The sequence below is a fragment of the Chlorocebus sabaeus genome, chromosome 18 (genome assembly GCF_047675955.1).
Source record: "Chlorocebus sabaeus isolate Y175 chromosome 18, mChlSab1.0.hap1, whole genome shotgun sequence".
Lineage (NCBI taxonomy): Eukaryota > Metazoa > Chordata > Mammalia > Primates > Cercopithecidae > Chlorocebus > Chlorocebus sabaeus.
In genome coordinates, this window is record NC_132921.1 from 1149905 (window position 1) to 1173275 (window position 23371).

At 52.7% G+C, this 23371-nt stretch overlaps 1 protein-coding gene across 4 annotated transcripts in view; it reads right to left on the minus strand.

The window, feature by feature from the left end:
- Positions 1 to 18011: 18011 nt before the first annotated feature.
- NFATC1 (nuclear factor of activated T cells 1) overlaps positions 18012 to 23371 on the minus strand; it is a 129649-nt gene continuing 124289 nt past the window's right edge. For all 4 annotated transcript variants that reach the window (XM_008013721.3, XM_008013723.3, XM_008013724.3 and 1 more), the window contains exon 10: positions 18012 to 19787. In XM_008013721.3, coding sequence (XP_008011912.3) covers positions 19738 to 19787 — 50 coding nt within the window. In that variant the 3' untranslated portion in view covers positions 18012 to 19737. The remainder of the gene's footprint in view (positions 19788 to 23371) is intronic.

Below are 23371 nucleotides of genomic sequence, written 5' to 3' on the forward strand. Positions count from 1 at the left end.
TTGGGGGCCCGGCGTGCCTGCAGCCATTGCAGAGAAGAGGGCACTGTCTTTTCTCACAGGCCAAGGTGGGGATCCTCACTGCCTGCTGTTTGGGTGCCGGCGGCGGCAGGTGGGGGGTAGAGGAGGAGGTGGAACCCGGGCATCTGGGAGGCCCAGGAAAAGCAGGGCAGCTGCAGCCAGGCGGGTGCGATGCTGGGGGTCCCACCCACCCTCCACACAGAGAGAGGCTGAAGGGCAGAGAGGTAGCCACCTGCCAGGGGAAGGACTGGCCTACCCTGTCCTAGGGAGCCCCTGGTCTTGGCCTCAGGGCCGCCTCTCTCCAGCCCACTGTCCTTGGCCCAGTTGGCTCAGCCCAGAGCCCTGAGGACGTGGACACAGTTGTGGCAGTCACTTGGGGAAGAAGCCCTCATGGTGTCCAAAGGAGCCCAGGCCCCTCACACCCCTACCCACAGTCCCGGCCGTGGCAGCTTTTCCACAGGACAATGTGGCCCGCAGTGAAGGCTGCCAACAGCCAGAGATTAGACAGGTCCAACATCATTCAGAAGCCAGTGCTGTCTTGGGAAGGGCTCCTGGGGCAGCGGGGTGACTGGGCACAAAGCTCCTCCAGCATCAGCCTGGGCTCCTCGGCATGGAGTAGTGGCCATCGTCAGCGGCCTTCACAAGCCTGGGCACCGGCTGGGCCGGGCAGGGGTGAGGCTGGTTCTCCCAGTGTGGGGCGAGGGGGTGCCCGGGGAGCCAGGCGTGAGTGCTTCACTCTAACCTCAGCCCCAGCCACGACAGGCTGAGGTGGATTTGCCTTGGGAGCCTCCAGCGGGAAGGTTTGGGGACGCGCAGTCCTTCAGGCCCCTCAAGGGTGCCCCACTGGCTGCCCCTCAGGACTCAGGGCTGTTCCACCATGGTGCAGTCACAGTTTGGGGCCCAGGCACAAAAACATCTTCCTGGTCGTTGTAAATATCAGTATGATAACACAGAACTAAAAAATTTCTGAAAGTGCCATGGTTGGTAACTTGGGCTAAACCCAGGACTGTGTCATGTTGGCTTTGATTTACTCAGCCCCCTCCCCTCTCAGGGCCTCCTGTCCCTCCCCTGGCCTGGTCTCCATGTCCCCAGGCACATGGCGCACACACGCTAAGCGCACAGCCTGGGGCAGCTGCCCAAAGTGACATGTGCGTCTCCACACACCCTCCTGCCGGGCACCGCCAGCCCGTCTCATCTCAGAGAGGCTCCTGGCAGAGGCAGCTGAGTCAGTGGGGAGGGATTTTGCTCTGCTCTCCAAGAATAACCAGCAAACCCATCCTGGAGTAAAACACCAGCCATCCATCACCAGTAACCAGGACAAGAAGGGACAGCCTGGCCAAGGGGCCTGATGACAAGGATAGGGGGCGTACTCGGGGCAGAAATGACCTGGGCCTGTGGCCCCTGTGAGAATCTGTTTCCAGAAAGCTGGGACACGCCCCCCACCAAGATTCAGCTCTGCCAGGGAACCCACCCAACAGACCCAGGGAAACGTGAATCTGTGCGCAAGAGGGCAGCAGAGTGGAGCCCAGAACCCTGCAGGTTCCTCCTGGGACCCTGGGTGCTGGCTTGGGAGGGTCTGAACCCCAGCAGAGCTTGGGAGGGCCGGGGTGAGGCAGGGAGAGCACTGGGGGCCCTTGGTCCTGGCCACCCCTGTCCCTTGCCCTCCCTTCCCCTCCATGGCTCTCACTGCTCCCTGCCAAATGTCCCCTCCTGTCTCAGTTCACTGAGTGTGCCTGAGGGACAGCCTGGAACAATTCAATTGGCAGAGGTGTCAGGACAGAGCCTTGTGCAGAGTGGAACAACTCTCAGGTGCAGCCGGCTTTTGCTGTGCCTTAGCAAACTCTTCTGTAGAGTGGTGCTGGAATCTCAGCGTCAACCATCGTCATGAGGTGTAAGTGAGAAAGCATAGTAAAGCATATGAACTCAGTGGGAATGGATGAGTAGATGGATGGATGAATGAGTAGATGGATGGATGAATGAGTGGATGGATGGATGAGCGGACGGATGGATGGATGAGCGGATGGATGGATGAATGAGTTGATGGATGGATGAATGAGTAGATGGATGGATGAGCAGATGGATGGATGGATGATTGGGTGGATGGATGAATGAGTGGATGGACGAGTGGATGGATGGATGAGTGGATGGATGAATGAGTGGATGGATGATGAATGAGTAGATGGATGGATGAATGAATGAGTGGACGGATGGATAAATGGATAGATGGATGAATAGATAGTGGAAGAATGCACAGATGATGAATGGGTGAATGGATAGATGAGTGGGTGGATGGACAATGGATGGATCGATGGCTGGGTTGGTAAATACATGGATGGATAATGGATGGTTGGGTGGGTGGGCAGATGGATGAATAAATGAATGAGTGGATAGATGGTAGATGAATGAGTGCATAGATGGATGGTGGATAAATGGAAATGGATGGATGGTGCATGGGTGTGTGGATGAGTGGTGGAATGATAGATGGATGATGGGTGAATGGGTGGATGAATGAATGGATGGGTAGTTGGGTGCATAAATAATGGGTGGATGGATGAGTTAATAGATGAATGTGGCTAAATGGATGAGTTAATAGATTAACGGTGGCTAAATGGATAATGGATCAATGGGTGGATAAGTGGGTACACAGATGGGTAGAAGAATGGATGGATGGATAATGGATGAATGAGTGGGTGGATGGATGGACAAGGGATGGATAATGGATAAATGAGTAGGGGGATGGATGGATAGATGGGTGGGTGGGTGGGTGGATGGATCGATGAAGGGATGAATGAATGAGTGGATGGATGGGGTGGATGGATGGATGATGGATGGATAATGGATAGATGGGTTGGTGGGTGAATAAATGGATGAAGGGGAGGATGACTGGATGGATGGATGGATGGATGGGTGGGTGGGTGGATGGATGAAGGGATGAATGGCTGGATGGGTGGATGGATGGATGAATGGGTGGTAGATGGGTGGATGGATGGATGGATGGATGGGTGGGTGGATAGATGGGTGGGTGGATGGATGAAGGGATGGATGAATGGATGAATAAGTGGGTGGATGGATATGGATGGATAATGGATGGAGGGGTAGGTGGATGAATGGAAGGGTGGATGGGTGGATGAAGGGATGGATGAATGGATGAATGGGTGGGTGGATGGATATGGATGGTAATGGATGGGTAGGTGGATGAATGGAAGGGTGGATGGGTGGGTGAAGGGATGGATGAATGGATGGATGGATGAATGGGTGGGTGGATGGATGGATATGAATGGATAATGGATGGATGGTTAGGTGGATGGGTGAATGGATGGATGAAAGGATGGATGGATGGATAGGTGGGTGGATGGAGGAAGGGATGGATGGGTGGGTGGATGGATGGATATGGATGGATAATAGATGGATGGGTAGGTAGATGAATGGATGGGTGGATGGATGGATGGGTGGGTGGATAGATGAAGGGTTGGATGAAGGGATGAATGGATGGGTGGATGGATGGATATGGATGGATAATGGATGGATGGGTAGCTGGATGGATGGATGGGTGGATGGATGGGTGGGTAGATGGATGAAGGGATGAATGAAGGGATGGATTGATGGATACAGATGGATAATGGATGGATGGGTAGGTAGATGAATAGATAGGTGGATGGATGGATGGATGGATGAGTGGATGGGTAGGTGGATGGATGAAGGGGTGGATGAAGGGATGGATGGATGGATGGGTGGGTGGATGGATGCGTGGATGGGTGGGTGGATGGATGGGTAGGTGTGTGGATGGATGGATGGAACAAACTATTAACACAGTGAGAAAACCCTGTAGCCTTCAAGTTAACCCTGTCAGTGCCTTCACCTGTGAACTGGGTATGTGGCATGCTTTGTTTCCCTCTCAGAGCAGCTTTGAGGATCAAATGAGGTAGCACACATTTGAAAAATACTCTGACAACCATAGTTGAGCTGCATACATTGACTGTTATCATCTAGATTAATGGTGTCTAAATTTGTGAAAAGTCTATATTAGAGGGTATGTATAAAAATTTTTTTTCCTTTATTTCTTTCAAGTCTATGTCATTACAAGAACTAATTGCTAATAGCACATTTTCAAGTCAGGTCTGGGACCGCCAATGAATTAGAAAAAAAATCTCAAAATTAGCAGCCTTATTTGCATGCAGACAATGAGCATTCCGAAAAGGCTTTAAAATGCTCCCGTGAGAAAACACTTGTATTCTTGTTTTAAGAGATTAAATTGCTTGGCAAACTCCTCTCACTAGAAAGTCAGAAGGTAAACTTGAATCCAGCCAAATCATCATTAAGTTCCAGTTATTCCAAATTCCAAATTAAGGTAGTCTCAGTTAATAAGGTTTCCAGGTACAGTCCATGAAAACACAAGAATTAGAACCATCCGTGAATTCAGCAACCTTCGTTTTCCGGGTAGGCACACGCAGGCAGTTCCGTGGTCAGTCTCCAGGTTCCATGATGCGGCAGGCAGGTAGTGGCCCTCCCTGAAAAGCAGTGCAGCCTTGGAGAGGCAGTGGCCAAGCCAGGCAGCAGTGTGTGCTGGCATCAGGATGAGAAAGCGCAGTGCGGCTGGGCGGAGGCAGCGGATGGGAAGTGGGGAGCTCCCAGGACACTGACAGCCACCCTGAGCTGGGTGGAGGCGGCGGATGGGAAGCGGGGAGCTCCCAGGACACTGACAGCCACCCTGAGCTGGGTGGAGGCGGCGGATGGGAAGCGGGGAGCTCCCAGGACACTGACAGCCACCCCAAGCTGGGTGGAGGCGGCAGATGGGAAGAGAGGGGCTCCCGGGACACTGACAGCCACCCCGACCCCCCGAGCTGTGTGGGAGGAGTGGGGGATCCCATGCCAGCTGGACAGGATACATTTTTGTTTCCCTGTTGCTGTTTTAAAAAGTGAAAACCTCCTGTATCTTCCCCAGGATTCTTTTGTTTTTCCTCCAGGTAAAAGGCATATTTGGCAGCCAGAGCTGTTTTTCAACCTCTGTTTGATGCTTTCCCTTCCGATTAAAGTTATAGGAGGCCCCGAGGCAGAGCTGGTGATCACAAGCCTTTCTCTTGGCTAGACAGGCAGTTTTTATTTGAATAGCATTGTTGTATCGCATAAAATGCAGGGCAATGGAAGATTGACTACTGCACTGACTAAAATTTGGCCAAGGAAGCTCTGAGACATCAGTATCAGAACTTACGCTTTCAGCCAGGAAGGACTAACAGGGACCAGATTCACCCTTCCATGAAAACAAGTTAGAAAATGGACAAAATATCTGAAACATGTGTTAGCCTCAGACACCAGGCACCGAGAGACCACGGTCCCTGTTAGCCTCAGACACCAGGCACCGAGAGACCACGGTCCCTGTTAGCCTCAGACACCAGGCACCGAGAGACCACGGTCCCTGAGGGGAGGGCAAACGAGGTGGGGCCCAGTGTACAGCAGGCATGGGTTCCAGTCCCGGTGAGGGGAGAGGCCCCAGGCAGGGCTGAGGAGAAGGAGCCGGGTCCAGGGAGGACACAGAGGCTGGAGGTCTCAGGTTGGATCTCCGGCGAGTAGAGCTGCCCGGAGGGAGGACTCTGGGATCTGCAGGGGCAGCCTGAGTCTTCAGTCGAGGGCTGACCAGCCTGGTGAAGAACCTCCCGAGAGGCTCTGGGGAGCAACACGGGGTCTCACTCAGAGCCGGGAGTAGTCCTCGTCCCGCCGTCCACAGTGGAGACACTCGCAAGGCACCAGGCAGTGTCCTGAGAAGGGCTTTGTCTTCACAGAGTGAAAAACTAGTTGGAGACGAAACACTGCTCAGGTCCCACCTGACAAAGCCTGAGAGCAGGGACGGCCCCACCAGGATCGACATCCTCCAGAGCTCCGGATCAGCCAATTCATAAGAATATACAAGACAGCACCAAACGAGGTGGGATTCACAGTGTGTAGCGTGCGATCAGAAATGAGCAGGCATTCAAAGAGGCAGGAGAGTACAACCTAGAAGAAAACCGAATAGTTAACACCAACGGTGAACGGAGCAGACGAAGAGTTAGCACCCAAGACAGTAAAACAGTTACTGGGACAATTTTCCCCCCGTTCGGGGGGTCAGAGGCGAGGCTGAGCACGGACGTGTAAACATTCCCAAACCACTTCTGGAGTGGAACGCTGCAGCACTGGAGTCGAAAAGTGTAGTGGGCGGGCTTCATGGCAGACGAGACGGTGCAGAAGGAAAAAGCTGGTAAATTTGAAGACACGGCACTAGAAGTGACGTAAAATAAAAACATAGAAAAGGTCTGAAACGCAGACTGTTAGTGAACCGTGGGCCAGCGTCAAGCAACTTAACACATACGCAGCTGCAGTTGCTGGAGGAGGGGCAGGGATATTTGAACAGAACGGCTGACATTTTTCCACGTTTGTTGAAAACCACAAAAAGAAAGGAAGGGTATACACATTAGGGTGGAAGAAATGGCCTTATTGGTAGATGATATGATTGTCTCCATAGAAAACCAAGGAATCTACAGCAAAACTAGGACTTATAAGTGAATTCAGTAAGCTCCAGGATAAATGTCAACCAACAAAAGTCAATTGCATGTCCATGTACTAACACTACACACGTAGAAATCTAAATTAACAACACACCATTTACGTTGGTCCAAAGAGAATGAAATACAAGACACAAACCTAACAGAACACGTGGAGTATCTGTATGCTGAAAATTTTAGAAGCCGATGAAAAAGCTTTGCTTGCGAGCTAAATGTATGAGATGTACCTAATGTTTGTGGGCTGGAAGACGCGAGACAGTGAATGTGCCAGTGCTCCTCAGAGTGGTCTGTGGGTTAAATACAGTTCCCACCAACATCCCAGCAAGGTGCTTTTGTAGATATAGACATACTTATTCCAGAATTTATAGGGAAAGACACAGGGCCTAGAATAGCTAAGATAATTTTGGGAAAGAATGAAGAAAGAAAGAAAGAATGAAAGTGTGAGAAATCGCTCCCCTAGATTTCACGACCTCCATGACGACAGTGACGCTGACCTGGTGGAACTGGGGACAGACAGGCATGGAGGCCAAGGAAATAGGACACAGAGCCTCACTGAGAGCTACACCACCTTGTCCAAAGCACACACGTGGCTGTTCTACAAACAGAGCTGCAGCAGCTGGACATGCACAGGGAAAAGGGACCCTCGGGCTGAGTTTTATGTCTTCTACAAAAATTAACTCAAAATGGATTACAAACTTAAAGCTCAAGACTATAGAACCTGTAGAATAAGGTCCAGGAGAAACTTCCGGACCTGAGGCTGGGTGAAAACTTCTTAGGCTTGACAGCAAATGCACGACTCGAAAAAGGGAAAATAAAAAATTGGACCTCATTGAAATGGAAGTTTTTCTCTCCTAAAGATCCTGTTAAGAGACTGAAAAGACAGATGCAGAGGGGGAGAAATGTATCGGACAAAGGGCTTGCACTAGGATGTATAAAGACTCTCAAACCCGGCAGTAAAAAACAAACAGAAGGCCCAAGGAGACGTTCACCAGCTCCAAATGTGTCCAGATCCAGAGACAACAAATGGTCTGTGAAGGTGTCTGGTGTCATCAGCCGTTAAGGAGGTGCAAGTTTAGGCCACGATAAAGCATGACCACACACCCGTCAGAACGGCTAAAATAAAACCAATCACTCCTGCACTGCTGGTGGGAATGCGAAATGATAAAGCAACTCTGGGAAATTGTTGGGTAGTTTTAAGAAAAGCTAAGCATGCACTTACATATGACCCAGCAACGGCACTCTTGGGCCTTTATCCCAGAGAAACGAAAATGCACGTTCACCAAAACCCTGGACACCACCAGTGTTCACAGCAGCTTAATTCATAGTAGCCAAAATGTGGGGAAGAAGAAAAGAGCTCAGATGTCCTTCGGTGAATGGTGGAACAAACTGTGGTATGTCCTCGCCATGAAATAAAGGAGCAAACGCCGGATGCAGGTGACAAGGTGGATGGCTGGCAGGAGAGCTGTGCTGAGTGAGGAAAAGCCAGTCTCGAAGGCTGCAGGCTGACTGCAGGTATAAGATGTTAATTGTAAATATGGAGAGCACATCACTGGTTGTAGGGGCTGGGGATGGAGGAAGGGTGCAGGCGTGGCTCCAAAGGGTTAGGAAATCTCATAATGGAATATTCTGTATCCTGACTTTGGTGGTGGTTACATGAATATATATTTGAGGAAAAAATTGCAGAGAACTATACACACCCACAAATACGTGCATGTAAAGCTAGTGAGATCCACATAAGCCCTCTAAGTGGTACCAGTGCCAGTTCCCACTTTGAGGAGAAACGTGAAGTCTCAACAGGACCTGTCTGTACTACTTTTTTTTTTTTTTTTTTTTGCAATTTCCTGTGGCTCTATAATTATTTTAAAATTAAAAAATTAAAAAGAAAACAGACAAAGGCTTTTTCACATATGCAAAAGCCAAAATAATTTACCACCCCCCAGATCTGTACTACACAAACATTAAAGGACAGTCCTTCAGGAAAAGTAAACTGAATGGAAATCTCGGTCTCCAGAAAATAGTGAGTAGTGCTGGGAATGGATAAGTGTGAAATGTTTACAATTTTTTATTACTTAATCTCTTTAAAAGATAATTTACTCTTTAAAGCAAAATATTAAGAATACATTGTGGATTTATAACATACATAGATGTAAGAAGTTTGATAACAATTGCACGAAAGCTGGGTACAGGGAGGTGGAGGTCTGCATTTGGGAGGTTCTTATCCTATTTACTATGTGGTAACAGCACTTGAAAATAGGCTGTGGATAAGAAAAAGAGGTTACCTGTAACCTCTAAAGCAACCACTAAAGTGACAGAACAAGAGATATAGCTCAGACGCCAACAAAGGAGAAAAAAAGGGGTATCATAAAAATACTTGATTTAATCCAAAAGAAGGCAGAAAGGGGAAACAGGTAATAGATGGATCAAATGAAAAACAACAAGAGGGTAGCTCTGAATCTAACATGATCAATAATTAGATGAAGTGCAATTGTCTAAAACACCGCTCTCGGAGGCAGAGATGATGAGATTGTATAATAAGTAAGACAGACTGGATGCCCACAAGACGCCCACTTCATATACAAAGATATCCAGGCTGAGTTTCCCTTGCCCCAGATGCTCAGGACCAGAACTGTTTTGAATTTCAGCTGTTTTCTGGTTTTGGAGTATTTGCATTACACCAGTTGAACATCCCAAAGAGAAGAAGTCTGAAATCTAAAATGCTCCAACGAGCATTTCCTTGGAGTAGAAAGTTTCAGATTTGGGCGCATTTTGGATTTTAGATTTTCAAATTTGAAATGTTCAATCTACACATGGGCTAAAGGTTTAAAGATGAAAAAATGTCTTTGATGCACACTAATCAAAAGATGGATTAATATCAGACCAGGTAGATTTTAGAGCAGAGTATTACCAGGGACAAGGGGAGAAAATTCATAATAAAGGAGTTGATGAACTTGGAGCTCTCAACAATTCCAAATCATCAACCTTCAAAATACACAGAAGAAAACCTGACGGGGCCACAAGCAGAAAGAAACCCACAGAGTCTGAGGCCGAAACGTCACTCTCTTCATAGTAATTAATATAACGAGGAGACACAAAATCAGTCAGGAGCTGAAAGACTTGAACGCCAGCACTGAGCAGCTTGACCTCACTGAAATTTTAAGAACACTCCACCCAGTAACACAGAAGACAGATTTTTATCACGCACTTGGGAACATTAGCAAGACAGCCTCCATTCTGGACTGTGAAAGAAGTCTTAATGCATATAAAAACTAAAATAATATAAAGTGCATTATCTGAACAACAATGGAATTAAGTTAGAAAACCTCAAAATTCCCAAATATTTGAAAACTCAACACTTCTCAGTAGGTCAAAGAAGCAGTCAAGTGGAAATTAGAAAGGATTTTGAATTTAATAAAGTGAAAGCAAATCCACATTTGTGGGATACAGCTAACGCAGTATGAAGGGCATTTTATAGCACTGCGTGCCTATATCAGAAGAGAAGAAAGTTTCAGATTGATGACCTCAGAGTTTACCTTAAAAAACTAGATAATGAAAATGAAATTCCAAGTAAGCAAATGTAAGAAAATAATAAATATCAGAGTTTATGATATTTGCAATCAGAAGCCGGTTCTTTGAAAAGATCAACAAAATTGATAAACTTCCAGCCAGAATAGTCAGGAAAAAAGAGAGACAATGCACGTGGCCCAGGTCACGAGCGAGGGAGAGGACGTCATCTGGTTCTGTGCATGCTGGAGGATAGCAAAGGACCCCGCAAACACCTTTATTCTGATACTTTCTCCAGCTGGATAAAATGTACACGTTCTAAAGGACATCAGCTACCAAAGACATAAGCCTCAAAACACAAGGACCCTGAATAACATTGTATCTATTGGAGGAATTAGTAATTAGCAATCTTCCTGCAGAGAAAACTTCAGGTCCGAATGACTTCATGAATTCCACCAGGCCAGTTTTACACAGACTCTTCCAGAAGCCAAGAGGAGGCACTTCCCAACTCATTCTGAGCCTGGCATTACTCTGGAGCCAGAACCAGATAGAGGCGTTAAAGGACGAGGCCGTGCTGCTTACTGACCCCCCGGCATGGGGTGTTGACTGTCGAGTATCTCGGCGAAGGGAACCGGTCTCCATTCCCGACTTGATCGGTTTTTCCACCCTCATTATTTTCTTGCATCTGCTGTCAGTTTAGATGTTAAAGGCCAGGAGAGTGATAAGAGCAGGGAAGAAAGGGAGGAAGAGATTTAGGAGGCTGTGAAGGGAAGAGAAGGATTTCGGAAGAAGGTTCTAGCGTGACTTAGACCTGCTTAGACATTACAGCGTGAGAGGCAATTCTCAAAAAGGATAAAAGGATTCCTGAGTTCACTCTGTCTTGTAATTCTCCTATTCATAGGCTAAAACTAAATCCCCAAAGGAGTTCCAGAAAAAGCTATCATTTAAAATTAGGCCGCTAATTATACTGTTCCATTAATTAAGGAGTATTTTAACTCAACCCTCTTTTTTACTGGACATTAAAAAATTACTAATCATTTATTGGGTTGGAATAGAACCCGCTTATAGTGGCCTTCCATGGAGACAGCATCTCAGATAATTTGCCAACAGTTTTAGGATTGCTGTGAATCTGAGCCCTGAGAATTGTGGGCAAATTGGAATGTGTGGAGAGACACGTGGGCGGTTGGAACCCAGAGGTGCTGGGACCTGGAGGTGCTGGGATTTGGAGGTGCTGGGACCTGGAGGTGCTGGAACCCGGAGGTGCTGGGATTTGGAGGTGTTGGGACCCAGATGTGCTGGGACCCGGAGGTGCTGGGATTTGGAGGTGCTGGGATTTGGAGGTGCTGGGACCCGGAGGTGCTGGGACCTGTAGATGCTGGGATTTGGAGGTGCTGGGACCCGGAGGTGCTGGGATTTGGAGGTGCTGAGACCCGGAGATGCTGGGATTTGGAGGTGCTGGGATTTGGAGATGCTGGGACCCAGAGGTGCTGGAATTCAGAGTTGCTGGGACTTGAAGGTGCTGGGACCCAGAGGTTCTGGGACCAGGAGATGCTGGGACCCAGAGGCGCTGGAATCCAGAGGTGCTGGGATTTGGAGGCACTGGGACCAGGAGATGCTGGGACCCGGAGGTGCTGGGACCCGGAGGTGCTCGGACCTGGAGGTGGTGGGACCTGGAGGTGCTGGGAGTGCCATCTCTGCAGCTACAAGGGGACTCCGCATGGCCTCCCATATCATCCAGGTTCTCTCTTTGCCAGCAGACAGTTAGTGACACTTGGAGAGCTGCCGAGACTGCAAAGAACATCAGGTTTGGAATGAATAACGTCCTTCCTTTACAGCCGTGGATGTTGCGGTCCGTCAACTGAGTTCGTGGAGATGCAGATGCCATGTGGCATTAGACGTGCAGACTTACAGGGCCACTCCTGGGAGAAGCAGCGAGGAGAACAGCCTGGGAACATGAGGCTGGGCTAGGAACCATGGAAGGAGCGTGGGAAGGAAGGAGGGTGGTGGACGGGCGGCAGCGGTGGTGTGGCCTGGGAAAGGCTCTGCCTGAGCACTTGGTGCCTAGGAGACCCGGGTGGCCCTAGCGGCCGCTGTGCCCAGGTACTGGCTGGGTTGGCCCGGGAAGAGCACCCCGCAGGGTCCCCCAGGGCTCCAGCCGACCCCCAGGAGATCTGAAAGGGTGGCGCCGGTGGGATGGTATGTGTGTGTCGTGACTGGGGCTCTGTCTGCTGAGCCTTGGTGGGGCCAGCACCAAGGGGGCTCTTCCAGCCCCTAGCCTGGAGCCGTCCCCGGCCAACTCTCGCCTACCCCGCGTCCATTCCAGTGCTGCCCCGAGGCCCCCGGCTCTGACACGGGACCCGAATGGGACCCCTTTCCAGCACCTTTGCCATGGTTGCCACTATTGGTGCAACTGGGGTTGCTGTTAATGCCACCCGCTCGTTTTCGTCACCTTCCTGAGCCTCCTAACTGGTCTCCCTGCCCCAGGCAGCCTGTTCTCAGCTACAACAGTGGGGCCACTTCAGACCTCACATTGACTCAAGGCGTCCTCTGCTGGGCACCTTCCTGCCACCTGTCCCAGCTGAGTCCTTACTGTCACCCACAGGGCCCCAGGGCTGGCCCCTGCCCGCCACCTCTCCGGCTTCTCATGGCCACGTCCTCTGCTGCTCTGCACCTGACACCCAAAAGTCAGTGGCTTACACCACACCTCACTATCGCAGAGCTCAGCAGGAACTGACGGGTCCTGTTCTCCGTGCAGCTGGGGAGGCTCAGAGGCTCGTTCACTTGCTGGCTGCTCACTAGTCTTACATTTCTCTCTCTTGCTCGCTCTCTTGCATGGCTGGTGCTGTCCGCTGGGACCTCCGCCCGGGGCCCTGCTGGGACACCTGCTGCAGCCTCCCTGTGTGGCCTGGGCTTCCTCACACCCTGGCTGGTGCTGAGGGGGAGTGTCCCGGGGAAGCGGACGGAGGATGCTGTCCAGCCCAGCCCAGCCCAGCATGTCCTGGAGAGCTGCTTCCCTGCGTGACCTTCGCTGAGGCTGTCACAGAGTCCGTGCAGGCGAAGGGAGGGGAAGGCGCCTCCATCCCTCAGCCAGGGGACAGCAAGGTTCAGAGGAGCCTGTGGGTCCATAAATGTGGCTTCGGTCACTTCTGGGAGATAAAACCTGCCACCCTCCCGCTCCGACCCAAGCCCCCTGCCGCCAGCACCCAGTGCCCTCGGACCTGAGGCCTAACACTGACCGTTCCCTTCCTCAGAGCCCTTGTCCCGGACACCTGGAAGGTGGCCCTGCCCGTGGCCTCCGAGGCTGGCGTCCTGGCCCCTCCCCATGGCTTCCCATGGGCTGTGCCTCCTATTTTCCTCCACTCTCGCCTCCTTCCAGCGGACAGCACGATGCGCTCACTCACTGGGTTTGGGGTTAGCACTGTTTTCCTGGCAGGGGGTCCTGCCTACCCACAGATCTCAGCCTCCAGGATGGGGCTGTGGTGAAGAAGGCTCCCCTTCAATTCTCCAGATGAGGACACTGAGGCTGGGGAAGGGGAGGGTTTCCCTGAAGGTCACAGGTGGCAGATCTTGCCTCACAGCTGTGTGAGTGGCACCGGGCATGGCATTGGGCTTTGGCTGGGGGAGGGAGCCCACCTTGGCATCCCCAGAAGGGAGTTGTTGAGAGCCCTGGAGCCGGCTGGGCACTTGGTCTCTGCTGACGTCTCACAGGCACCTCCCCTCCCTCGAGGGCTCAGCGCGCAGCTGTCTCCCATGAGAACCGCACCCAGGAAAGCAGACACCCCCACTGCAGAGAGGGCGAGGTGTCTGCTGAGAGTCCACAGCATTCCAACGGTGCCACTGGGGGCCTGCTTTGCCTCTGGGTAGGACCTGTCCCCACATCTGTGCTGGGCAGCATGAGAGGGGCGTGGTGTTTGCAGCATGAGAGGGGCGTGGTGTTTGCACCACCCAGGGACCCCGTAAGGCAACATTCACACTACCAGGGTCTGTGCAGCCAGCAGGCCCCTCAGACACAAATGTGCAGTCTGGAAAATGCACCTCTGCAGATTCTCAGCTGGGAAGAGCTGTGGCAGGTGGAGTGGGAGCCCAGACCGTGCCCCCAATGCCCAGGTTGGAAGAGCAGGCACAGCAGGGAGGGGAAACAGCCCGTGAGAGGCTGAGTACTGTGGGCCTGAATCACCCAGCTCCCCTGTCCAGATGGGACCCAGGCCGCCCCCAGCTCCCCCCGGTCTGGATGAGACTCAGGTTGCCCCAGAATAGATGCTCATGAACATTTCCCTCCTTTTTGGGAAAAGGGCATTGCCTGCTGGACACAAAAGTGCTCTGCGAATTAAACCATTCACAGCAGTGGCAGCGCATCTGCCCTCCAAACACACTCTGAGGAAGGAGCCACTCAGCTCCGTCCTGCCGGGAAGATGGGACCCAAGTCCCATGTGCTGAAAAACTTGTTGGTCCCAGAGAACAGCCACGTGGAGATAGATGGTAGTCGCTTTCTGACGACACAACCTGGAAAACGCTCTGCAGCTGTGTTTATAGAGAGGTCAGATGCTGAGTTCTAGGGTCAGCTGGAAAGTCACTGCGTAGATGTCGGCAGAAGCCCCTTTCCTCATGAACCACATCCACTGGCTTAGTCTCAGCACCGATGCCCTCACCACGGCTGTTTTCTCTAATTTATATGTGAAGTAAAATGAACGTGTGTCATCTGGGGCTCTGTGGGCACCGTCACAGCAACTCAGACACTGTGCCTTTAGGTCCTGGCAGAAACCCAAAGCAGGGGGGTCTGCTGCAGGCGGAGACAGGAGGGTCTGCTGGGGGAAGGGGGGGCTGCAGGCGGAGACAGGAGGGTCTGCTGGGGGAAGGGGGGGGCTGCAGGCGGAGACAGGAGGGTCTGCTGGGGGAAGGGGGGGCTGCAGGCGGAGACAGGAGGGTCTGCTGGGGGAAGGGGGGGCTGCAGGCGGAGACAGGAGGGTCTGCTGGGGGAAGCGGGGGGCTGCAGGCGGAGACAGGAGGGTCTGCTGGGGGAAGGGGGGGGCTGCAGGCGGAGACAGGAGGGTCTGCCGGGGGGCTGCAGGTGGGCATGGGGGGCAGCCAGGGGGACTGCAGGCGGGCACCAGAGGGGTCTGCTGGGGAAGCTGTGGGCGGGCATTGAGGGGGCTGCAGGCGGGCACGGGGTGGGGGTCGGCCAGGGGGCTGCAGGTGGGGTTGGCTGGGGGGTCTGCTTTCTGCTTTGGTATAAATGAACATTTAGTCATCTTCTACCTAACTTAATTTTTTTGGCATAAATAATTATAAATATGATGTGCTTCACATATGTGATTCCAAATTAGGTTAGTGAGCCAGGATCTGTCTTAGGGATGGATAATTTAAAAACTGAGGAGGAGAAAACAGTTCCTCAAAAAGTTAAACATGCAATTACCGTAATACCCAGGAGTTCTACTCCCAGGGAATATGCCCCAAATAATTGAAAACAGGGACCTGAACAAAAACCTGAACACCAGCGTTCACAGCAGCGCAGCTGACAGCAGCCAGGAGGTGGGAGCCACCGTGCCCACCAGCCGACAAAGGGACAGCGCGACATGGGGTCCCCATCACCTGGGGAACATGACTTGGCCATAAAAAGGGATGAAATATTGACCCACGTGACCACATGGGTGACCTAGGGAAACACTGATGACCTTCGGAAACACACTATGGGGAGGACACCAGCCACAAAGGGCCCCACATTTATGATTCTGTTGACATGAAATGCCTGGACGGGCAAATCCAGAGGCGTGTTAACCCGAGGTCCCAGGGACTGCAGGGGGCAGGGAGGAGACAGGGAGCAGTTGCTGAAGGCCACGGGGTTTTATCTGGGGGTGACAAAAAGATTATGGACACAGAGGTGGTGGCTACACAACCTTGTGAATGTACAAACCACCACGGAATTGTATGTTTTAAAGTGGTTGCTTTCATCTTATGTGAATTTACAGTGTTAAAAAACCCACAAAGCTGGTCCCGGACTTCTCCTAATGAGGTTATTTTATCTCGGTGTCAGCGTGCCCTGAGCTCGCGCCACTCATTCACTCAGGTGTAGCTTGTTAATCTCAACACGGAATGTATTTTTAAAAATATTCACGTTGAGATGAGACAACCTCCGGTGACGTCATTGGTGGGGACGCCGTGTGGGGAATGTGGTGGAACTGGCGGAAACAGCTGATTTTTTGGGTCCTTCTCTAGAAGCGGGGCCAGGGTGCGTCCTGGCTGGGGAGGGGAATGCTGGGGGAAGGGGCCCAGGTTGTTCATGTAACGAGATGCCCTTGCCAGGGCTGGAAGCTCGAGCACTTGGGTCTTTCCTGGGCTCCACTTGGCTCTGAGGAGAAACTTGATACTTCCATTACTTTCGTGCCACCCAGTCTCTGCTCAGGAGCAAAGCACATGTGGTCTTGCGGGCGGATGCAGCTGCCCTGCCTCTGGCTGGGTCTCAGAAAACGCCCCATCCCCAAGGTTCCCCCAGGATTTTGGTCACCGAGGACCACGTCCTAGAGAGGCCAGCGAAGACCAGGAAGGTGGTTCCACTGCCTCGCGAAGCTGACCTCTCTTAGCCTTCCATGAAAACGCAGTCTTGGTTCTGGTGTACACGTGAGGGTGGCGCACGTAACTGCCCGATAGCTTTTCCCCCTGACAGGCAGAACCTCTGGCTGGTAATCAGCCTGTGGGTGCATTTTTCTAATTACTCAAAATCACCCTAAAAGGCACAAACACTAAGAGGGTTATTCGCAGAAGCTCAGCCTCTTTTGCAGAAACTATCACTTTATACATTCATCATTTTGGAATATTCTATTACTGGGGTTGAGAACAACCAAGGAGGTTTCAAAAAGTCACTTTGAAACCAAGAAAGAGCTTCCAGTGCATTCTGCGTGGACAGCTCTGCTCTCAGCAGAGGGAAGCGATGGGCATGTGGTGGCCGCCTCAGGGTCGAATAGTCCAAGGCTCATGTTAGGCCCTGACTGGGGCCAGCTGGAGGAAAGCAAGGGCTTAACCAACTCCCCCACTCGCTGAGAGCTGAGATCTCCCCCAGAACACTGGCCTCTGTGCTCTCCTCACACCACCGCACGTGGGACCTTCCCTACATCCCTGACAGCTGAGGGCTCCTGACACCTGCGAGGTCTGCGGGGTCTCCTCCCGCTCCCCCGGAACGCTGGCCTCTGTGCTCTCCTCACACCACCGCACGTGTGCTCTTTGACAGTGTTCTCAGGCTCACTTCAAATATTGTCAAGCGCAGAAAACCAGGGGATAGATGCTTACTAATTGTTTAGGTGGTGATGACTTCTCTATAGTCCTTTAACTCAACTTGAACACCTCTGAGCAAAAGAAATCGGAATTCTTGCATTTTGTAAAGTCCTAAATGAAAAATGTTTCTGAAACATGAGAACAATAGTCGCTGTAAAAGTTCCAAGTTTCATATTTTAACTCATGGCCAGGTAATATTTTCCCACCCAAACATGAAGTAGAGAGCTTGGGTGGGGAAAAGGGGAAGAGCAGCTTCAAGAAGCAGGGAGAGACGGCGAGAACCTGCGGCTTTCCACACACACATGCTTCCTCACCAGAGGACTGTCAAATGGCATGTGACTGTGTGTGTGGCCAAAGCGTCACCCAGGATATTCCTCTCAGCAAAAACATCTGGCACTAGCAGGCGCTCCTTCTCCACCTCGCCCGGATGAACATTTCTGAGCCGCTTCAGTTACAGGGCCTGGGAACTATCCGGCGTCTCGCAAATTTCTACAGCAGGTTTTCACCTAAACATAGAAGAAAGGGACGAGCTCTACTGGCAAGATGCCCTTCCAACAGCAAACGGCCGCGTCTACACAGCCTTCCCAACACGAGGCTCGTCTCACAGACAATCCAATTACACGCAACTGCAAACACACTCCAAGAACAAAGCGGAATCTTCCACGCATGTCACGAACCACTCACAGATGCCTGTCCAGCAAAAAAAATACAGCTTTATTGGATCTATTTCCTAACTACAGCTGACACAGACATCAAACATTTCCTTTTCGATGACAGTCCCCTGAGAAAGGCTGCATGTGACTCCTAGGATGCCGGGTGCAGGGTACCCAGCTGCAGGCAGGACGCGGCCATGTCTTCACGGTTGTGTGCAGACTGACGGGATGGCCTTCAGGTTGTTTGTTTCTGTGAGGGAGACACAAGAGACGCGATCGTGCGGAGTGCACGTTACAGGCCGTTCCTTCTGCAGGAGCCCTTTCTCCATCAGTGGCGTTCACAGCTGGAGCCTCCACCCGCAGGTGCAGTTCAAGCAGGTTCCATGAGGGGGCATTAATTCCTAAGGCACGAGTTCAGGTCAACCGTGTTTTAATGAATAAACCATGCTTTTGGGTTATATGGAACAATAGATCACTGCGAGTAATCATACGTAATAAGCAGTTAATTGTACAAAGTGCCACAGCAAAGCCTACACGAACCAATCTGTTAACCGTAACTCATCTGAAAACACTACGCGGGGCTGAGCGTTCATTAAAGCGTCGTTTTTGGTATTGGTTTTCTTAGATGAAGCAGAGAGTGGTAAGGCTTCTGTGAAACAATCATCTTATAACTGAACAAATATGTTACACTCACATTGCATGTTATTTACAATCCCTTTCTAATGCTGCCGTCTGGTAACCTACAGCTACTGTGAATCACAGCTCCTGGCTTTCTGGGGTCCTCCTCGAACTGCATGCAACGAGAAAATGCACGGCCGTCCGAGGTGGCGATGGACGCCAGCAAGAGCAGCGCCTGGAGCCCCAAACGCAGGTTCCAAAACGGATGCCGGTTATTGCTGACGGGGAAGCCCTCCCGGGCGAGGACGCGTCGGCTCTGTTGTTTATTATTTATCCATAAATAGATGCCTAGATATATACACACATGCAAATGCAGTCTATCCTGTAGCAGGTTTTTCTGCTTTTGTCCAGTAACCTATTGATGTGCTATTCAACTTACTTGTGCCATGTTCGAAGCCAGATTAAAAACAAAGATGCTAGCATGCGACTATGAACAGGCCTACAGTTTCGACTGCACAGACGAAGGAAGCGTGTTACAGAAGAGCTGAGATGACAGACTGGAAGATTCTAGAACGCACTGGGTGAGGCAGCAAGGTTGTACGTGACAGCCCAGAAAACGTTCCAAATGTAGGAGACTCGTATGAGGGTCCTCTCGCAGCCTGCCAGTGTTCTCTTCGTTCATACAAAGGGAAAAACCTCACAATGAAATGTGTTTACAGTTTCTGCTCCTACAAATACTCCTACAGTAGCAAATCCAATGCTCAGTTCTACGATGCCCTGTCGAGTTAAATAAGGCACTTCCAGTATTGAACCCCAGGGCTGCCAGAAGGGCTGGGCTTGGGGTCAGACTGCATGTGGGCTGTTCCCATGAAAGGCCCCTGCACGGTGGGTCTCCTGTCTCAGCCCAGCCACCTCCCTTCTGTTGTCGTGAGATGACTTCTCCTCCAGGAGACACAGTGGTCTCCCTTCTTCCGGGCTTTCCTTCTTGGTGGAGAGCCACTTCGTTGCACGTATTAATGTTCAGCTCCTAGCCTTCAGCCAACTGGAGGTTCCAAGTGGTACCAGCTGTGTGTTCAGTTTATTTATTCAAAAGTCTCTGTCTGCTGAAGTCAGCACAGCCCGCTGAACCGAGTGCTCCAATGTGGCGACTAGGAGTGGGTGCTCGTGCTGGAGAGGTCATTTCGTATTATTTCATTTACTGCAAGAAAAGAAAAATTGAGAAAGTATTAGGGAAACATGCCTCTCCAGCAAGTATCTATAAACATCAAAGAAACGCCCCCAGCCCTGCTTCTCGTCAGTGATGCTCACGCCTGTGACAAGGCGTGCCCCCAGGAACCTGCATTTCCTCCTCGGTCCCACCCTGGTCCATGAGTGTCGTGAACCAGCGCCCGGCTGCCTCGGCAGAGAGCTGGGGTCGCCAGGTTTCTGCTAGCAGAAACCCACCCTTGTCCGTAGCACGGTGCCAGCACATCTCTGACGGCCAAAGTGCAGGTGCCAGGTGCTGGCCGCGAAGCTGCGAAGATGCCACGGATGTCTCTCCACAGACCCAGCAACCCGTGGGTCCACACCAGCACCTCCGTGGGGTCAGTACCAGTGTTGCCTGAGCCTCCCTCTCAGGCTCTTCCTGATTTTTATTTCCCTTTGGACGGCGGTGTCCCTGAGCCCCCCACACACCGGTGATGTTCCCCGTCACCTGTGACTTCTGGCAGATGCAGAGGAAACAAGCGGCACTGTGAGGGCCTTTGTGAACTGCTGGTATCCCCGCTCCACCCACCTCCTGCCGCGGCTGCCCTGATGGGCGCTGAGATAGGGAATGTGCCCCCAGCACTGTCACCACGTCCCATCTCCCTCCCAGGTTCTGGCAGGGCGTGCGCTGACGTCACGGAACTGCCCGGGCTTCCCTCTGCCCTGGGCTGGAGCACCCAGAGCCCAGATAAGCCCCATGTGTTTCTGCAAAGGCCCCGGCCTGTCTCAGGGCGGCTTTTCCTGGAGCAATTAGTGGGTGTGCATTTCATCACCCCACTCACTTCCCTAAATTCCCTTTCAACAACCCCCCTGACTATTTTTAAGAATAACAATAACAAAACACAGATGGAGAACCAGGAACTGTGTCATGGAAACTGATAACAGGGACGCACTGGCACTGAGCTCCAGGAGGAATCCTGGCTGCAAACACACACCCGAGGCCGGCTCGCCCAAGGCTCTGTGCGGCCAGAGACCGGGCAAGTGAAGGTGCCCCACACGCCCAGCCCCGCCTGCAGCACCTCCTGACGCGGTGCCCACAGAGGGTCCTGACTCCATCCTGTGTGGGAGCTCAGCCTCTGTAAAGACAGGCACACGTGGCCTCCCTGCTGGCCCTGCTCAGAGGCCCCGCTGAACCTGGCCCCCGCCCAAGACAGGACCTGGCGCTCAGCTACAGGACACAGAGCCAGGCTCTCTGCAGAGGGCTCCGCCCCCGGTGTGGAAGGCACCAGGAGCCCGGGCTCCCGCCCTCCGTGTGACTCTTCACAAACACTAATGAGGATTCCCCAGCAGGGCCCAGGTGCTCCTGGACGGGCATGCCGGACCCGACTTGTCCGGAGTGCGCGCGGCAGCTCCTACGCCACAGGCACTTTCCGTGACACTCTGCGGAGAGGAAGAGGGCTCTGCTCCGTGCGGGGTCGGACGGCCCCACCCAAACGCCCTGGGCTGCTGGTCCCTCAGCGTCCTCGCGCCCACCGTGCTGCTGAGTGCAGCGTCCCCCAGGAGCCCCACGCCCTGCTGTGCTCGGCCCCTGTGGCATGAGACGGGGATGCCCCAGAATTTGAGGCCAGTTAACTCTCTTCCCATTGCACTGGTTCAGCCTTGCAACAAAAGACGTCTGCAAAGAGGCAGGAGGAGCCACCTGCTCAGGAGGGAGACACGGTGGGGATTCCGGTGGCTCAGAACAGGCCCCACCTGTGGGGGAAGGGCGGCTGCTCAGTGCATGAAGAGGGCTGGGCTCAGGTCCTCATCCAGCCCCGGCCAGCGGAGCTCCAGAAGAAAGGACTCCAGTCAGAACAGTGATTGTGGGGTCGAAAGAGGCCTAAATGATACAAACGGGAAACATGGGGACACGACAAGGAACTAATGAAGCCATGGGTGGGTCATGAAGGGTAACAGTGACAGGGACAGGAGGGAGGCCTGAGAGGCAATGATGAAGGGGACAGAAGGGAGGTCTGAGGGGTAGTCATGTAAGACTTGGGAAGGCCTGAGGGGTAATAATGGTGGGACGTGGGGAGGCCTGAGGGTGATAATGATGGAATGTGGAGAGAACTAAGGGGTAATAATGGTGGGACGTGGGGAGGCCTGAGGGGTAATAATGGTGGGATTTGGGGAGGACTCAAGGGTAATAATGGTGGGATGTGGGGAGGACTGAGGGGTAATAATGGTGGGATGTGGGGAGGACTCAAGGGTAATAATGGTGGGATGTGGGGAGGACTAAGGGGTAGTCATGATGGGATGTGGGAAGGCCTGAGGGGTAATAATGGTGGGACGTGGAGACACCTGATGGGTAATAATGCTGAGATGTGGGGAGGACTCAGGTAATGATGGTGGGACGTGGGGAGGCCTGAGGGATAATAATGGTGGGACGTGGGGAGGATTGAGGAATAATAATCGTGGGACATGAGGAAGCCTGAGGAGTAATAATGGTGGTACATGAGGAAGCCTGAGGAGTAATAATGGTGGGACATGAGGAAGCCTGAGGAGTAATAATGGTGGGACGTGGGGAGGCCTGAGGGGTAATAATGGTGGGACGTGGGGAGGCCTGAGGGGTGGTAATGGTGGGACGTGGGGAGGCCTGAGGGGTAATAATGGTGGGACGTGGGGAGGCCTGAGGGGTGGTAATGGTGGGACGTGGGGAGGCCTGAGGGGTAATAATGGTGGGACGTGGGGAGGCCTGAGGGGTGGTAATGGTGGGACGTGGGGAGGCCTGAGGGGTAATAATGGTGGGACGTGGGGAGGCCTGAGGGGTAATAATGGTGGGACGTGGGAAGGTCTGAGGGCAATAGTGAGGGGACATGATGGGTGATAGTGACGGTGACAATGTGGACACGGCACCTCAGGTCTCCATCCGTGGAGAGCAATGGCAGCCAAGAGCCGTCTTGCTCTCCACGGGCACAGGAGGGGCACGTCTGCTGAGGGGTGAAAGGGGAAGCGGCATGGCAGTGGGGCTTCCCCTTGCTGCCCACGGGCACCTGAGCCTTGGTGGGAGTGCCTGGTGGGGGGTGGGAAAGTTCCTCAGTGTGTCCCCTAGCCACCCAGGTTCCCGCCGGGGACCACCACAGCCTCCTTTGCTCTCTCTGCCTCTGTCTGCGGCTGCTGAGCCCTCGGGAGGGGAGGGGAGGAGGACCGGCCTCGTGAGAGCTGTCGGGGCCTAAGGAGCAGCAGCCTGCACCCCACTCCTGTGGGCTGGCGGTGCGTGTCAGCCGACCCCGTCCCAGCGCCGGGTCAAGTGTGTTCCACAAGGTCTCAGACACTGCAGGGACACACGGCTGGGACCGGACACAGCCCAGGCACCCTCCAGTGCCTTCCCGATGCCCCACAGCAGCAGCTGACAGCAGGAGAGACAACCCCGATGCCACTCAGCAGAGGACGGCCGCGCTGCCCAACTGTCCACACCGCGGAGAAGAGCCCTGCGTGGAGCTGCACTCACCCCGCAGACACGGCCTGTGCTGCAACCCCAAGGAAAGCCACAGCTTCCCCTTTCACAGGTGGACAACGGGCCCATCCTGGGGGTCGGTCTGAGGCCACGTGGCTCGC